At 39.3% G+C, this 14,505-nt stretch overlaps 1 protein-coding gene across 1 annotated transcript; it reads left to right on the top strand.

The window, feature by feature from the left end:
• The first annotated feature begins 12,538 nt into the window (after positions 1-12,538).
• LOC104847753 (olfactory receptor 52I1-like) lies at positions 12,539-13,442 on the top strand. The gene is given in 2 exon segments (XM_010603324.1): positions 12,539-12,726; positions 12,728-13,442. Coding segments are annotated over 2 exon segments (903 nt in total).
• Positions 13,443-14,505: the final 1,063 nt, after the last annotated feature.

Here is a 14,505-nt window from a genome sequence, read left to right as displayed (position 1 = left end):
TAGTTACTATTCTATGAAATGCATGCTACCCCTTCCCCTGTGCTTCTCACTGGCTAATAGAAGTGGGCAGAGTCTGCCTGCCAGAGGCAGGTCTCCTGGTCCTCCCTCTTATAACTTGAAAATTGTCTTTGTCTCTTTCTTTTATTCCTTGATGTTCTCCCCAAAATAGGCTTCCATAGTGACTGGGTGAAAAATAGGCACAGTAGACAGGTGTGGTCAGGCAGCTGTGGTCAGGCTGAAAAGAGAACCCCTGAGGGGTTTGAACCACAGGATATTGGTCCCATTTGCATGGCCAGAGGCCAGATTCAGTCTGAATTCAGTCTGGACTTGAAAGTTCAGACATTGTTGTCCTTGCCCTAATCCTGCTGCTTGCTGGTGCCTGCATCCAAACATGGATGTGGAGTCTGCCTGCCTCCATTATCCATGTGAGCAGGGACACACCTTGATTTGGACACTGCCCTAAAATTGTAGATCTCAGAAGAAAACCACACTTTAAAGTCACAGAGAAAAAAATTTGTGTGTGCGTTATTTTTAGGTTTTCTTTGCGGGGGGGCTTTTTTTCCTCTTTCATTTCCTCCTTTCTTCTTCACCAGTTTATTGGTGCTTGGGGAATTTTCCCATCTTTCTTCTTTGCTTCTTATCTCTTTTTCTTATTGCTTTTCTTCCATATTTCTCCCTCTTCTTTTAATTATTCTCCCCTTAATTTTTCTCTCTTATTTTTACTCCCCATATAATTTCTTTTTTCACTCCCTTTTCTTTTATCTTCTATTTCTCATCATTTTCTCTCACCTTTATCTAATTCTATAAACATCCTTCTCCTCCTAATAAGGTCCTTTTTACTAATTATCTCTCCTCATTCTCATATCATAAAGTTTAGTTTCAAATTTTTCCCTCTTACATCCCCCCCAAAATTTCTCAAAGTGGCTTACATAAAAGCATTATTTCATATTTATGAAAACATTTTCTTTCAAATGAACAGAAAATACCTAGACTATATATACATATGTATCTATAAGTAGATATATATATGTATGTATTATAAGAAGAAAACAAACAACTTGAATTAAAATATTGCAACCTTTGAAAATTCTTATCTTCTCCCATCAAGACATATAATAATAAACCAGGTAGATTTAACCATTTTACCATGTATGTATAGCACAAAATCAAAAGAAAACAACAACAAAAACATAAGAAATAGAATCACTGGAAAAAGATAAAATGAATTTACATGTAAAAAATTTGTAGGTTAAGGGGCCAGGGATTTAGCTCAGTGGTTCTGCCACCTGCTCATAAGTGCAAGGACCCAAGTTCAATCCCTGGTACAGGAAAAAAAAAGAAAAGATTTGTAGGTTATAAAAATTTTTGATATAAAAGTATCAGAAACTCACAATTTGAAAAAGGAAAGATATAAATTCAAAAACTATCAAATAAAAATTGCTCAGACTTTGGAATGTAATTCTGAGACAAAATCATATATGGAAATGTATACTGAATTATAACTTAATTCAGAGAATGTAAGACCTAAAGTCTCACTTCCACTCCACGGAGTGTGAACAGCCAAAAGGCCTCCACAATGGTGGGTCCAACACCCAGCGAGGCTCCAGGAGCTCGACGGAGAACAAGAAACCCAGGAAGGAACACACCAGGCTGGATGGTAAAAGACCTTTATTAGTCTGGCCAGACGGCACTCTCAGAACCAAGTGGCTGGCTCAGAGAGGCACCTAGCTCAGGGGCCGCGGTCCTCTTATAGGGAGTAAAAGAGGGGGTTAACATTTTTGGGCTCACAGACAGGGGACAAAGGTCTGCTGACTTGAGCTGGTGGTCAGCAGTCACATGCTCAACAGTCACATATTGATGAGTGACAGGTACCACCCATAGGATGTCTCAAAGGTCACCAAGACACTCTGGATGAGCAAACAGTTTGTCAATTAGCTTGGGCTCTATGTCTGGAGTCTCTAATTTACAAGTAGATTCAGATCCGGACTCCAAACAATACAAGAGTGATATACATTCTTAGGCCAGGGATGGAACAAAGGTCGGGGCTGTGGCTACAATGGGAGGGGTTCAGGACACTGTCTCCTAGGCCCTTTGCCATTTAGCAAGGGATTGTAATTTAGGTCCCACAAGAAGAGATTCAATTTAAAATTGCATTAGGTACATTGAAGATAGAATTAAAATATCTAAATTACAAAACAAAATAAAAAATTAAGTACTTAGCAAACAAATCTAACAAATATAATTACACCCCAAATATCCAAAGCAACTCTGAGAATAAAGAACAATACTGGAATCTGAGTGGATATCTTTAATTCCAACTATTTGAGAAGCAGAAGCAGAGAATCCAAGTTTAAGGTTGCCTGGAAATATTATTAAAACCTTGCCTCAAAACAAAGAAGTACAGAGTGCTGGGGAACTCAAGGTATAGCTCAGAGGCAGATAATTCCTTGGTCCAATCTCCAGTGTGGTAATCAAATAGATAACTAATGAAAAAGAGCAGGATGCATCACAATACCAGATTTCAAAATATATTATGCAGCCATTGTAATAAGAACAGTATAGTATTGGCATAAAAACAGACATATGGGGCCAGGGATTTAGCTCAGTGGTTCCACTGCCTGCCTCAAAAGCACAAGGACCCGAGTTTGAGCCCTGGTACCAAAAAAACCAAAAACCAAAAACAAACAAACAAACAAAAGACATATGAACCAGAACAACATTCTGCAACAGAATGGAAGATCCAGGAGTAAATCTATTTTTTTATATTCATGTGGTTCTTGACAAAGAAGCCAAAAATATACACTGGGGGGGGGGACCCAGCCTCTTCAACAAATGGTGCTGGGAAAACTGGAGATTTACCTGTAAAAGATTGTCATTAGATCCCTATCTCTCATGTTGTACAAAAACCAATTCAAAATGCATCAAAGACCTTATTCGAAGTAAAAGTTGAAACTTTGAAACTACCAGAGAAAAGGCATAGAGAAAGTTGAAAACATCATCTAGAGGAAATACCAAGGGTATGGGTAACTGACCAGGAGATGGGTGGGATGATGGCATCAGAAGGCCAGGGGTACCCAGAGAAGAGTATTTAAGTCCTCACTGAACTATACAGGGCTGTCAAGTTCTGGACATACTGTTGATACTAAGAGCTTTTTCTGGAAATGATGAGAGGAAGGAGCATGAAGTAGAAGTTTTGGGAATGTTGTTCAATACAGAGAGAAAGGCAAGTCCAGCCATGGGATGGAGGGAGATAGTTTTCAGGGACCAAGCAGAATTATTAGAAAAGAACAAGCAATAGGACCAATTGGCAGTGTGTTTGGTTGCAAAGGGGGAACATTCAGTTAGGGGCATAGGGTTATCATAAATTGAGTGAATTCAAGAGAATTCTGTACTAGTATTTTACCATTTAATACTATTTTGAGTTATGAATTCCCCATCCTTTAGATAGGAAGGGAAATTCCATGCATAGCCTATTCTTTAGTTATTGCTATTAAGTGTCTTGCCTAAACTACACTGCATGTGTCTCAGGAGAGCTTAGCTAGAACTTTATGAGGAATGCACTCCAAGAGTGAGGAAGTAAGTGTGTCTGCATCTTCACCTGGGTAGTGGTTACATGGATGTGTTTGTGTATTTACAGTGTAAAGTCTATCACACTGTGCACCTTAATTTTCTGCAACTTTCAGTATGTTCATTATATTTAAATCAAGGAGGAACCAAAATGAAGAAGCAGGTAGTACTTCTAAAAATGTTACTATATGGGGAAGGGCTTTTTTTTTCTTAATCTAGAAATATTTTTCTCCTTTTATTGATAGCATATATGGCATCACAGAATCAAGCACCTCATATATTGGAAAATTAAATAGCAAAAGTTCCAATAGAATTTGATTATTGTTTTTTTAAGGTTACTATTCCAAGTTAGTAAAATTATGTATATTAAAGGTAACAAGTATTGTATTTTAAATATTTTCTGCAAGAATCAATGAATTTTCCCCCCATGATTTAGTATATCTTGAGAAAATAAGAGCTTCATATTTTCTATGTAATGATCCCTGAGTGACACTAATCAACAAGTTCTGAAGATTGAGTTTACTCATGTACAGAAGGAAGATAGGTCACTATTTATATCAAAACAGCAGTTTCCTAGTTAGTTTATAAGGGGAAATGATGGCCCTTGTTTACTTGTTTAATTTTAAATTTAAAATGGGTTTGGAGTAGCATTTGAAAACGTGAGTTAGAGAAGCACATGGTTTCTAGGATACACAGTGAGAAAAATACACTGCAATTATTTTGAAAAGGCTGGAAAGAACAACTGTTTTTAAGTGGAAGATACATACATACATACTCTCTCTAAAACATCTGGATTATCAGAAATTTTTATTCATTCAATGAAAAAATGTTTCTTAGATGCCTTCCAGAGGCCAAATAATGTTCTATAAATTTAAGATATATGAGAAAAGGAAAGGAAAAAAGGAAACTTTTATTAATGCTTAAACAATGGAGGGAAATGGATAATAAAGCACAGGCATAATAAATAAGTACATTTCATATGTATTCAAGAAAGTACTAAATGACATGGGAGATAGAGGAAGACAGCAGGGTAAGAATGAAGTTACAGAAGGGGAAATGTTCAATTCTAAATAAATTATAATTCCTCGAATTTAATAAGTTATCTATTAATTCTTGCTGAACTAGACAAATAATTTCGCTGGAGCTATTTGGGCTGAGCACCCCCAGGGCCAGGCAAATGTCATAGCCAGGGGAAGTCCTCAGAGGTCTATAAGGCTGGGGGGGAGCATTGAGCCACAGAGTTGTGCAATGGGGAGAGGAGCAGAAAAGGCCCATCTGCCACCTTAAATCTGGGCTCTCCAGACTTGTCCCTTTTTCACACTGGTCATCCCACCACCCCCACCCCAGCTTCTCCTCAGAGGGCAGGATCCCTGACTCACTGTTTTTTTTTGGGGGGGATGTTTATTTTTTAATTCACCAAGTAATATGAGCTCTGAAAACAAGACCCTTCTCAAGATGGCATCTGTGTATCACATCCAATAATTCTCTGGGAGAACAGATATTTGATGGAGGTCACTGCTAACCTTAGGTATAAAGTTTTCAGTAGCAATAGTTGAGTAAAATGACAAAACTTTTAAAAGGAGACAAATAGCCATAGCAAATGTTTTCTTCAGAAAGACTAAAACATGGAAATCTCTAGCAGTGCTGATGAAGAAGGGAAAAAAGGGGGTTGGAATAGCACTCTGAAGATCAGAAATACATGATGAGTTGAGGTTGCCAAGGCTGAAAACAGAAGGAGGGGGAGAGGATAAAGGGAAGCTGCCCTCAGAAGAAGGATGGGCTTACACAAGGCAGCCAGGAGAGGAAGGTGCTGGATCAGGGGATACTGGAGCCATAGGCATTCTGGATCCCCTGCTCTTCTTTAGTTCTTTAGGCAATAATGCTCTGCCTTGAATTTGTGGTATCCAGAACATGAACACAGTCTTAGGAGTACCTAGATATTTTTCTACTCTTAACACCATTCCACTTTGAAAACTTCCTGCTATCCTTTCTTGTTCTACCATTAAGGATGCCTAGGCCTGGGGATTTAGTCAGTGGTTCTGCTGCCTGCCTTGCAAGCTCAAGGAACAGAGTTTGATTAAGGTTCTCATAATCTGTGATGTGGCACTTTCTATTTTATTTTTGTTTTGTTTTTGTTGTTGACTCATTTGCTTCAATAGAGATAACAGTTTTCAATCAGGTTTTATGCATTTGGCCTTTAAGAAAACTCCCAAGGATTCCCCTCAAGCCTGCTATGGCATCTGGGCATGGAGTCAATCAGTGGTCAGCTCTCTAGGAAGTAAATGGAAGGGAGAATAATATGCCATATGGTCAGGACAGAGAAGCAAGTGGATGTTTGTCTAGTGCTCATTAAACAAGAAATGGGATCTATCATTCTGGCCCATGCAGTTACTTAGGCCTCTGAAAAGCAACTAAAACAAAGTAAGTAAAGACGTTAAGGATATGGCATTTGGACCAACAACACATTTTTTAATGGGTCAATAGAAGTATGCAGAGTCTTTGTGTTGTATTCGGAGACACAGAGCATCCCTAATAGAAGACTAGTGTCTTCAAGGTGAAGTGGCATCAATGAATGAAGAAAGGCTCCTTATAAGGAGTGTTCCTAGAGAGCTGGGAAATGTACACACACCCATACACCACATGAAATCATGGAAACCACCAATCTAAAGGGACAGGAACTAAAAGATATCACATCAGAATGGAATAGTACTTAGTGCTGACTCCTTGTGTCAGATTTACCTACCAGGAAATCACACTTCTGACATGGCAACACCTGGATGAGGCAGGTGTAGGGCAAGGGCAGTAACACAGAAGTCTCCAACATGAAGCTCAGCTCCTGGCTGTGCAGAGTAGGTCCTCCATTTGTCTTACCTAAATTGACCAAGGGAAGCACTACAGTTTTCTTATAAGCATCCATAATTATTTTCTTGACTATTAATCTTAGGGTGGTTCAGTTCCTGGGACTCATAGTTAAGAGAGGCCTGAGGTTGAATCTTGAATGAACTACCTACTTGTTATGTGATATTGGTTGAAATATTTAATCTCATTTAAATTATATAAAGTGTCTTTTCTGTATATTTTTACATATTACAAATGGAGAAAGAGCCAGATTATAAATTGTATTCTTTTCAACTATTCCTATCATTTAAATGTGCTTTGCTTTCTAATAGAAGACCTTCCTTATTTTTTTGAAATGTCTAGGTAGTTTAAAATGAAGAGAGACTTAGATATATTGAGGAATCATAAAAATGTATATTTGTAATGCTTCTACAATGTACACCCAAAGTTTTATTTGTAATTTTTTTCCAGGACTACAACAAGCCTTTATTATGGTGAGGAGCTACCAGGCTATCTCCTAACAAGGGAAAAGCAGCATGGTGGAACAGGGAACGTCTTTTATAGGGGTGGGGTAAGGTTAACCTGAGCTGCTTGAGGTGGCATTAAGGGATCGGAGGAGCCTATGACATCACCAGGAGGGGCTTGTGACATCACTGGTTACTCAGAGGTAGCAAGTATCAGTTTACTACTCTTTTGGCAGGAAAAGAGGCATGATGGGAGGAAGAAGGCTGTCCCTTGGTGGAAGCCATATGTAACATGGAGGCTGCTATCCCATGTGGTAGCCATCTGATGGTGCAGAGCATTATGGGAAGGAGGCTACTGTTTTATGTAGCAAGCTTCTTGAGGCAAGGAAATCTAACATTCCAGGCTTTTGTTTTATGATTATTGGGTGAAGGTCTGTTCTGGAACTGCTTCATGCTGACAAAGGGGAGGAGATTGGGGCTAAAACTGGATCTGATGGGGGCAGTGGTAGGTGGGGGCTTCTTCCCTCTGTTGCAGTGGCTGATACCCTGCCACAATGAGTTCCATGACTGGTTGGTAAATGCCCTCATGCATTCCTGCAAGAAATTTTGAAGACAGCAAAACAGACAGTGGCCTACCATGGCCAGAGACACATGCAGGTCAGCAGGCCCAATAAGGGAAGTAGCCATGGCATAATCTGTGGAGCCAGGAGTAGTCTTGTGTCATTCCTCATGTACCCCATTGTTTCTTAAGGTTTTTGATGCATTGTTGTAATTCTTTAACCTTTGCCTTGACTATGCCTGATTAGTTAACAAAATAACACTCTTCACCTAGAGCCTGGCACATTCCCCCTTGGGCTGCTATTAGCATGTTGAGGAAACATCTATTTTGGAGCAGGACAGCTGCTAGGGAATTAATCTGTTCCTGGACTGTGTTTAGGGATTGGCTTATTTAGTTCATGTCTTCTAAGATCTCTATTGACAATGCCTGATAGAAATGTATAGATAGAAATGCTATATACCCATCACCATGCCAGTGAGGACCCTTGCTTCCATCAAGAAGGGAACCAGGAAGGGGGCCACCCTCTTGTTGATCTTTGACCTTGGGAGGATCCTTTCAAACATATGGGATTCTGTATAGATGGTGAAGGGAGGGCTGAGAAATGCTATGTAACAGAAAATTTCAGATCGGTTGAGGCATTGTAATGCCTTCTGCTTGCATATGAAGTATAAACTATTGGATAGGCAGACCAGACACTCTTGAGATAAAAAGGGAGCAAGCAAGGCAAGTGATGTTATCATTTTGCCTCATGCATGTCAGGTTAGTGGTTTGTGTATGGAATGGGAGACCCTTAGTGAAGGGTTCCAGAACTGCATATAAATTGCCAGTATTTGAGACAGGTTAAAATCTAGGGGGATGGGAATTGGAGTGAATGAGTTGGGGTAAATGGACATAAACATTCAACAGTCTGAGATATTGACAAGGAGATAGTGGAGGGTGGTATTAAGTAGGTGTTATAGCCTTTTCTGAGACTAGGTTATCTGGTTTACCACTTGGAGGTCTGTCCCTTTATAAGAAGGTGGAGTGGTGAGCCTCAAAAGTCTATCACTAGTGCCTGTTCACTGACTCGCTCTTTTGGTTATTCTTTGCTGCTGGATGTTTAAAACCAAGTTAAAGTGAGACCTGTGTTAATCAATATGAACCTCTTGCTATCTATCAAAGTCAGTTAAGTCTCTTTAGGCATTCTTTTGTAACCATGCATAGAGCCTCTCAGCTCCTCTGTCAGTGTCAGCCATCAGTATGGGTCATGGCCTTGCTTGATCAAATTGCTTTCAGTGAAAGCATGGGAGATTTCTCTTGATGACCCTCCTTTAGTGCACACTACATTTGTTCTCTGGCATCCAGAAATCTCCCTGCTCAGGAGGTTGGGTGACTTAACAAAGATGTAAGGTATTGTAGAGAATGTTCCTTCATACCTTGGAGGGCTGGGTCCGAAATATTGGTGGTCTTTTTAGGCCAGTTACCTTTTAGTGTTGGTCTCTTCACTTTGGAGGTTGAACACCTAGAAGAGAAGATCAGTGACATTAGTAGTACCTTAGGAGCACCGAGCTTAACTATCATAAATTTATCTGATAGCAAGCACCCTTGACTCTAAAATATAGTTAGAGGACTGTTATTTTTATCAATAATGGTTGTTCCTATAGAATACTAACAGAAAAATTTTGAATCAGGAGCCACGCATAATAATAATATTTAAACATGACAATCATGAAGACATTATCTTTGCAACAAACTTAGATATTTATCCCAGTATAAATTAGTCATTGTTAAATGTATCTATTCCCCTCTAAAAACACCTAACAAAATGATACAAACCCAGGAAACTCTTACTTAAAGGTATTACCTTTTCATAGGATGCCGTCTAAGGAAAGTGTACCACCTACAAATGCACCTGTAGTTATGAGTAGATGGAGAAGAAGAGAAGGGCGAATACCTGGATCAAAAGATTATTGCCCTAAACAATATGTTGGAAGACCTGTATAGTGAGAAACCATGAATATGTTTTGTACACCAGAAAAGTAATAATAACAATTATTACAATTATATGAAACCTACTGTCCTGTAATGTAGCTTGGTACCGAAAGGATCTTTTTAAATAACTCCTTGTTTTTCTTTTCTTTTTTTTTTTTTTACAGAAAATAGTATATTTTGAAGATGACCATTATACACATATTATAATAACATATTTAGAAATCAACCCTTTGATGATGATAACCAATGTAAACATTTCATAACAGCATATTTAGTGAGGTATATCTTCCCATCAGGCTATGAAAATTATTGGGGCTCCCATTAGTGAACAAAGACCAGAATAAATTTTTCTGAGCAGCTGCTTCTTTATTCACCAACATGAGTCTATCCAAACCTAAAAGTTTATATTTAATTATCTTGAGAATTTTTTATTTAACCTGCAAAACCAGGTTGTAGAATTTAACAATCTATTTTTATCTTTGATGTCATTTTGATAAAAAAAATATAATTGGACAAACACTTTCAAACAATTGGACAGACACAGATAAACATATAAAACAATTTATGGAACTAAAGTGCACTCAAATGTATTTGACCAATGGATTTATAACATCTCTTCTAATTAGGGATATTCCAAACTTTTGAAGGTCAATTAACAGAGATCTCTTGCAATTAGAATCAGAAAGAGTAAAAGCGCTTTATAACAGTAGCATAATCTGTGTTACGGTTATTGTCAGCAGTCTGAAGCAGTAAGCAGAGAGAAGGTCAGGTCAATCCATAATTACAATGTAAGAATTTGCAATGTAAAAGAAATGTTTTAAATACATAAATGAAACATCTGGAAACCAAACACCATCAAACATTATTTTACGTTGAAGACAAAAGGTACTTTTGTCAATTAGCTAGATGAGGGAATGATAACAAAGTTCGTGCGTTGATGTGGATGTAGGGTCAAGAAGAGAGATAATTTATGGTGTCCAGTGACATCTGAGATATAAGAATAGCCTATTACATCCTGCAGCCCTGGAGTTTTATCTGCCTTAAATGAAATGTAGAAAAATGTGTAACCTTTAGATACAGAGACCCATTTACTTTGTAAGTGAAACAACAACAACAAAAAAATCTTGTACTGTTTTAGAAACAAACTCCCAGTTGGCTTGCAGATACAGAAAGAAAACAAAAGCACATTGAAAGGTAAATTAATTTTTTGTAGAAATAATCAAACTTGAATACCAAAGCTAGAGGAAACTCCCACACTCATTTTACAATAATTTTAAGCAATTAAGTTCAACAGTAACATATACAAGACAACAATAAAATGGCATTTTACCAAGTGGGGCCTCATAGGCAGAACAACCTTTTATAAAGGGCCTGCTGGATCAAAAGTAGTCACTTTGGAGTCTGGGCTGAGGTGGGAGATGGGAAGGAGTTGCTAGGGCAAGGAGAATGTGGGGGTGTGGAACAGGAGGGGTGGACAATGCAGTTAGGGCTAGAAGTACCTGAGAGGGCCAACAGGTTTGACAGAGGGAGGGGCAAGAAAGAAGGCTTGTAGGTAGGGGATTTCTAACTATTTGCCATTGCATTGACAAAAATTGCATAAATTTGCTATATGTTAAAATTGAAAGTACCATTTTCGGACCATTGAGATTTGTTATCTAATTTGTACTAAGGTCAAACTTGGTTGCAATAAAGAATGAGTCACCTTTGCTTAAAGTCAGGTCCCAGCAATCCAAGGGAATGAAGTTGTGCCAGGAGGCAGCCAAGAGCCATGAGGGAGGGGGTTTGGATCATTGGGTGCCCATGTTAGAGTGGGTGAGGAGGAGTTAGCTCCCTAGGAGGAGGGCAAAAGAGGAACGTCTTCATCTCTTTTGATACTCCCCAGAGCCAGTCCCCCAGAAGGGGAGAATGAGAGGAGTTAGGCCAATGGGACATCCCCTAGGGGCACCGTCCTGGGCCCAGTGGCCTGAGAGGGTCTGTCTGACCAAGCTCTTGGATTTCTGAGAAGTCCCCAGAGGGAGAGAATGAGAATGAGACAGAGGACCCGAGTAGAGGGAAGGTAATTACCTACTCACCCTGAAATCAGAGTGTGGATGTGAGTCATCAGTAATGGCAAAAATAGAAAGCCCTGAAGAGGACCTGGCTTGGCAGATGTGTTCTGGAGGAGGCAGCCGAAAGGCCAATCCAACTGGCTCATGGGGGATTGTCACTTAATCAACCATCTACCTCCTAGGTATTTAGCACCAGGTATGTTAGGCAAAAGAGCAGAAAAACCAGGACCAGATCAGGACTACAACAAGCCTTTATTATGGGGAAGATCTGCTGGCCTATATCTTAATAAAGGAAAAGCATATTTGTAATTGTTTATTCATTGATTCTACCTCAGTAGGAAACTGAGGCCAAAACTTAGCAAACATCTTATTATCTCTTAGAGAATGAGATAATGTTCTTTAATGACTTTGTTTTTCTGAACCCATTAATGAAATTTTTCAATAATAATAATGCTTGTTCATTCTGTTTAGGCACTATACAAAGGATAAAAACGTGATATGTTTGATTTCAAAAAGTTCACTGTTTCACTCAACAATAATTAACTTTTAGTAATTAAATATAGAGATGAAATACAAATTCTTCTTTGATTTATCATTAATTTTGTGGAAACTACAAACTATGATGAACAAATGCATCTTCTTTTAATGAACTTGGGCATCATAGCCAAGGACTGCATACTGGTACATATAAGGCCATGAATGTGAGACCTGCACTTTAGTGTGTACAATAAATTCTTAGGCAGACTTCTGGAATTATAAATTTGGGTGCCTCAGAGATCAGATGGGGAGATTTCACAAAAGCTCAGCCTACAATGGTGGAAACAGAGTGCAGAGAAAATTTCCCAAACAAGAAAACTCATGAGCATATCCCTGAACAATGAACAGATATTATTAGTAAGGCAAATAATCTTTAGGACAAAAGTTACAACAAGATAGGTTTATTACAAGCCATTTTTTTTGGGTCCCAAGAGTAGCACTAAACTGATCACTCCCCCCAGGATTTACTAATATCACATGTAAGAATAAAACTAAGAGGTTTGCATCATTTCAGTTCATTCCTTCACATATTAAAGGAAAGCAATTTATCTGTGATGCTGGGGCAATCCTATTACCACACAGTGGGAACCCCTGCCATCTTCTTTCTTGTGGGCATTGCAGGTTTTCAGTCCTCACACCTTTGGCTGGCTATCTCACTGAGTGCCATGTACACCACAGCCCTGTTAGGAAACACCCTCATCATGACCGTGATATTCATAGATTCCACTCTCCAAGAGCCTGTGGCTTCTGACTGCTGTTATGGCTTCCTCTGTGGTACCCAAGATGGTGAGCGTCTTCTGCTCAGGAGATGGCTCCATCAGCTTTAATGCTTGCTTCACTCAAATGTATTTTGTCCACGCAGCCACAGCTGTGGAGACAGGGCTGCTGCTGGCCATGGCTATTGACCGCTATGTAGCCATCTGCAAGCCCCTACATTACAAGAGGATTCTCACAGCCAAAGTGATGCTGGGAGTGAGTGTGACCATTGCACTCAGGGCTGTCTTGTTCATGTCTCCCTTGAGTTGGCTGCTGAGTCATTTACCATTCTGTGGCTCCAACAAGGTTCCCCATTCTTACTGTGAGCACATGGCTGTGGCCAAGTTGGCATGTGCTGATGCCATGCCCAGCAGTCTCTACAGTTTAACTGGTTCCTCTATTATTGTGGGCTCTGATGTGGCCTTCATTGCTGCCTCCTATGCCTTGATTCTCAGGGCAGTATTCCATCCTTCCTCAAAGAATGCCGAGCGTAAGGCACTAAGCACGTGTGGTTTCCATGTGGGTGTCATGGCCCTATACTATCTACCTGCGATGGCATCTGTCTATGTCGAGTGGCTAGGGAGGGACACAGTGCCCTTGCACATCCATGTACTTTTAGCTGACTTGTACCTGATTATTCCTCCCAGTTTAAACTCCATCATCTATTATATCAAGATTAAACACATATGTAAGAAAACATAGCATTTGCTGATGTTCTTCTTCTACCACTGTTATAAGGGTTCATGAATACGAAACATTTCAGAACTTCAGCCTTGCAGCCATCTGCGATGGTAATTTAGAATGCTATGGAGCTTGACTTATTTACTTGAAGGTAGTGATTTTAAGTTAGGATTGGGCAGAAAAGCAGATAGGAGGTGAGGCAACACAGGCACAGAGTAGCTTCCACATGGTTGTAGTAAGAACAATTAAACATCATTTCTCTGTTGTAGTTGTATTTGCTGTTACATATGAAAGAGGTGACATAAAGTTTTACAAATTCTGAAATTCTGTGATCAAGTTGTTAAGAGTATCTTTGCAAATTTTTTGAGCAAAAAAGTAAATGCGATGATTCTGATATTCTTATAGTATTTTTAATGGTTTGATTCAATCTGTATGTGAAGAAAAAATGAAATGTTTGGACTAACTATATACATGTAGGAATGTTCTTTCCTTAGCTTCTTATGTATATTTTGATCACTATTATTCTACCAGGTCCTACAGACCAGTACTTTGGTTAGACCTCCTTCTCCCACTACACACTCACCTGACTGGTTTTCTCAGTATTGTCCCTTCTTAAATGTGTTAAAATGAAAATGTGTAAATATGTGGCTATCTGATCTTGCCCTATGGTTCACTGGTGAATCCTCAGACTCCGGTCATCTGTTCACACCTAAACCACAGAGTCCTTTCCCCCTAACCAAATGGATTCTGGTTTATCTGAGGGCACAGCCATTTTCCAACGGATGAACCTGAGAGGGGAAATAGGCACTACAGCAACAGAAATATTTACCTAGATTGATGGGGAGAATGTCACCTGGGTTTAATTCATAACACAATTGGAAGTGCTTCCGAAGAACTTATCTCTCAACTCAATGTCCCAGTGAGGACCCACAGAGATCCCTTCATCCCCATAATGTAAGTCAGCTCAATCCTTCCCCAGGTCACTGACTTACCAATTCATTCCAAGTAGCTGATAGAAATTTATGCCCTTCTACTGCCAATGCTCAAAAGAGTGGCAGAATGCATTTATTTCATATATATATAT

The sequence above is a fragment of the Fukomys damarensis genome, unplaced genomic scaffold (genome assembly GCF_012274545.1).
Source record: "Fukomys damarensis isolate Sample0158 unplaced genomic scaffold, DMR_v1.0_HiC HiC_scaffold_16, whole genome shotgun sequence".
NCBI lineage: Eukaryota > Metazoa > Chordata > Mammalia > Rodentia > Bathyergidae > Fukomys > Fukomys damarensis.
Note: the sequence above shows the minus strand (reverse complement) of the source record. Positions and strands in the feature narration are given on the sequence as shown.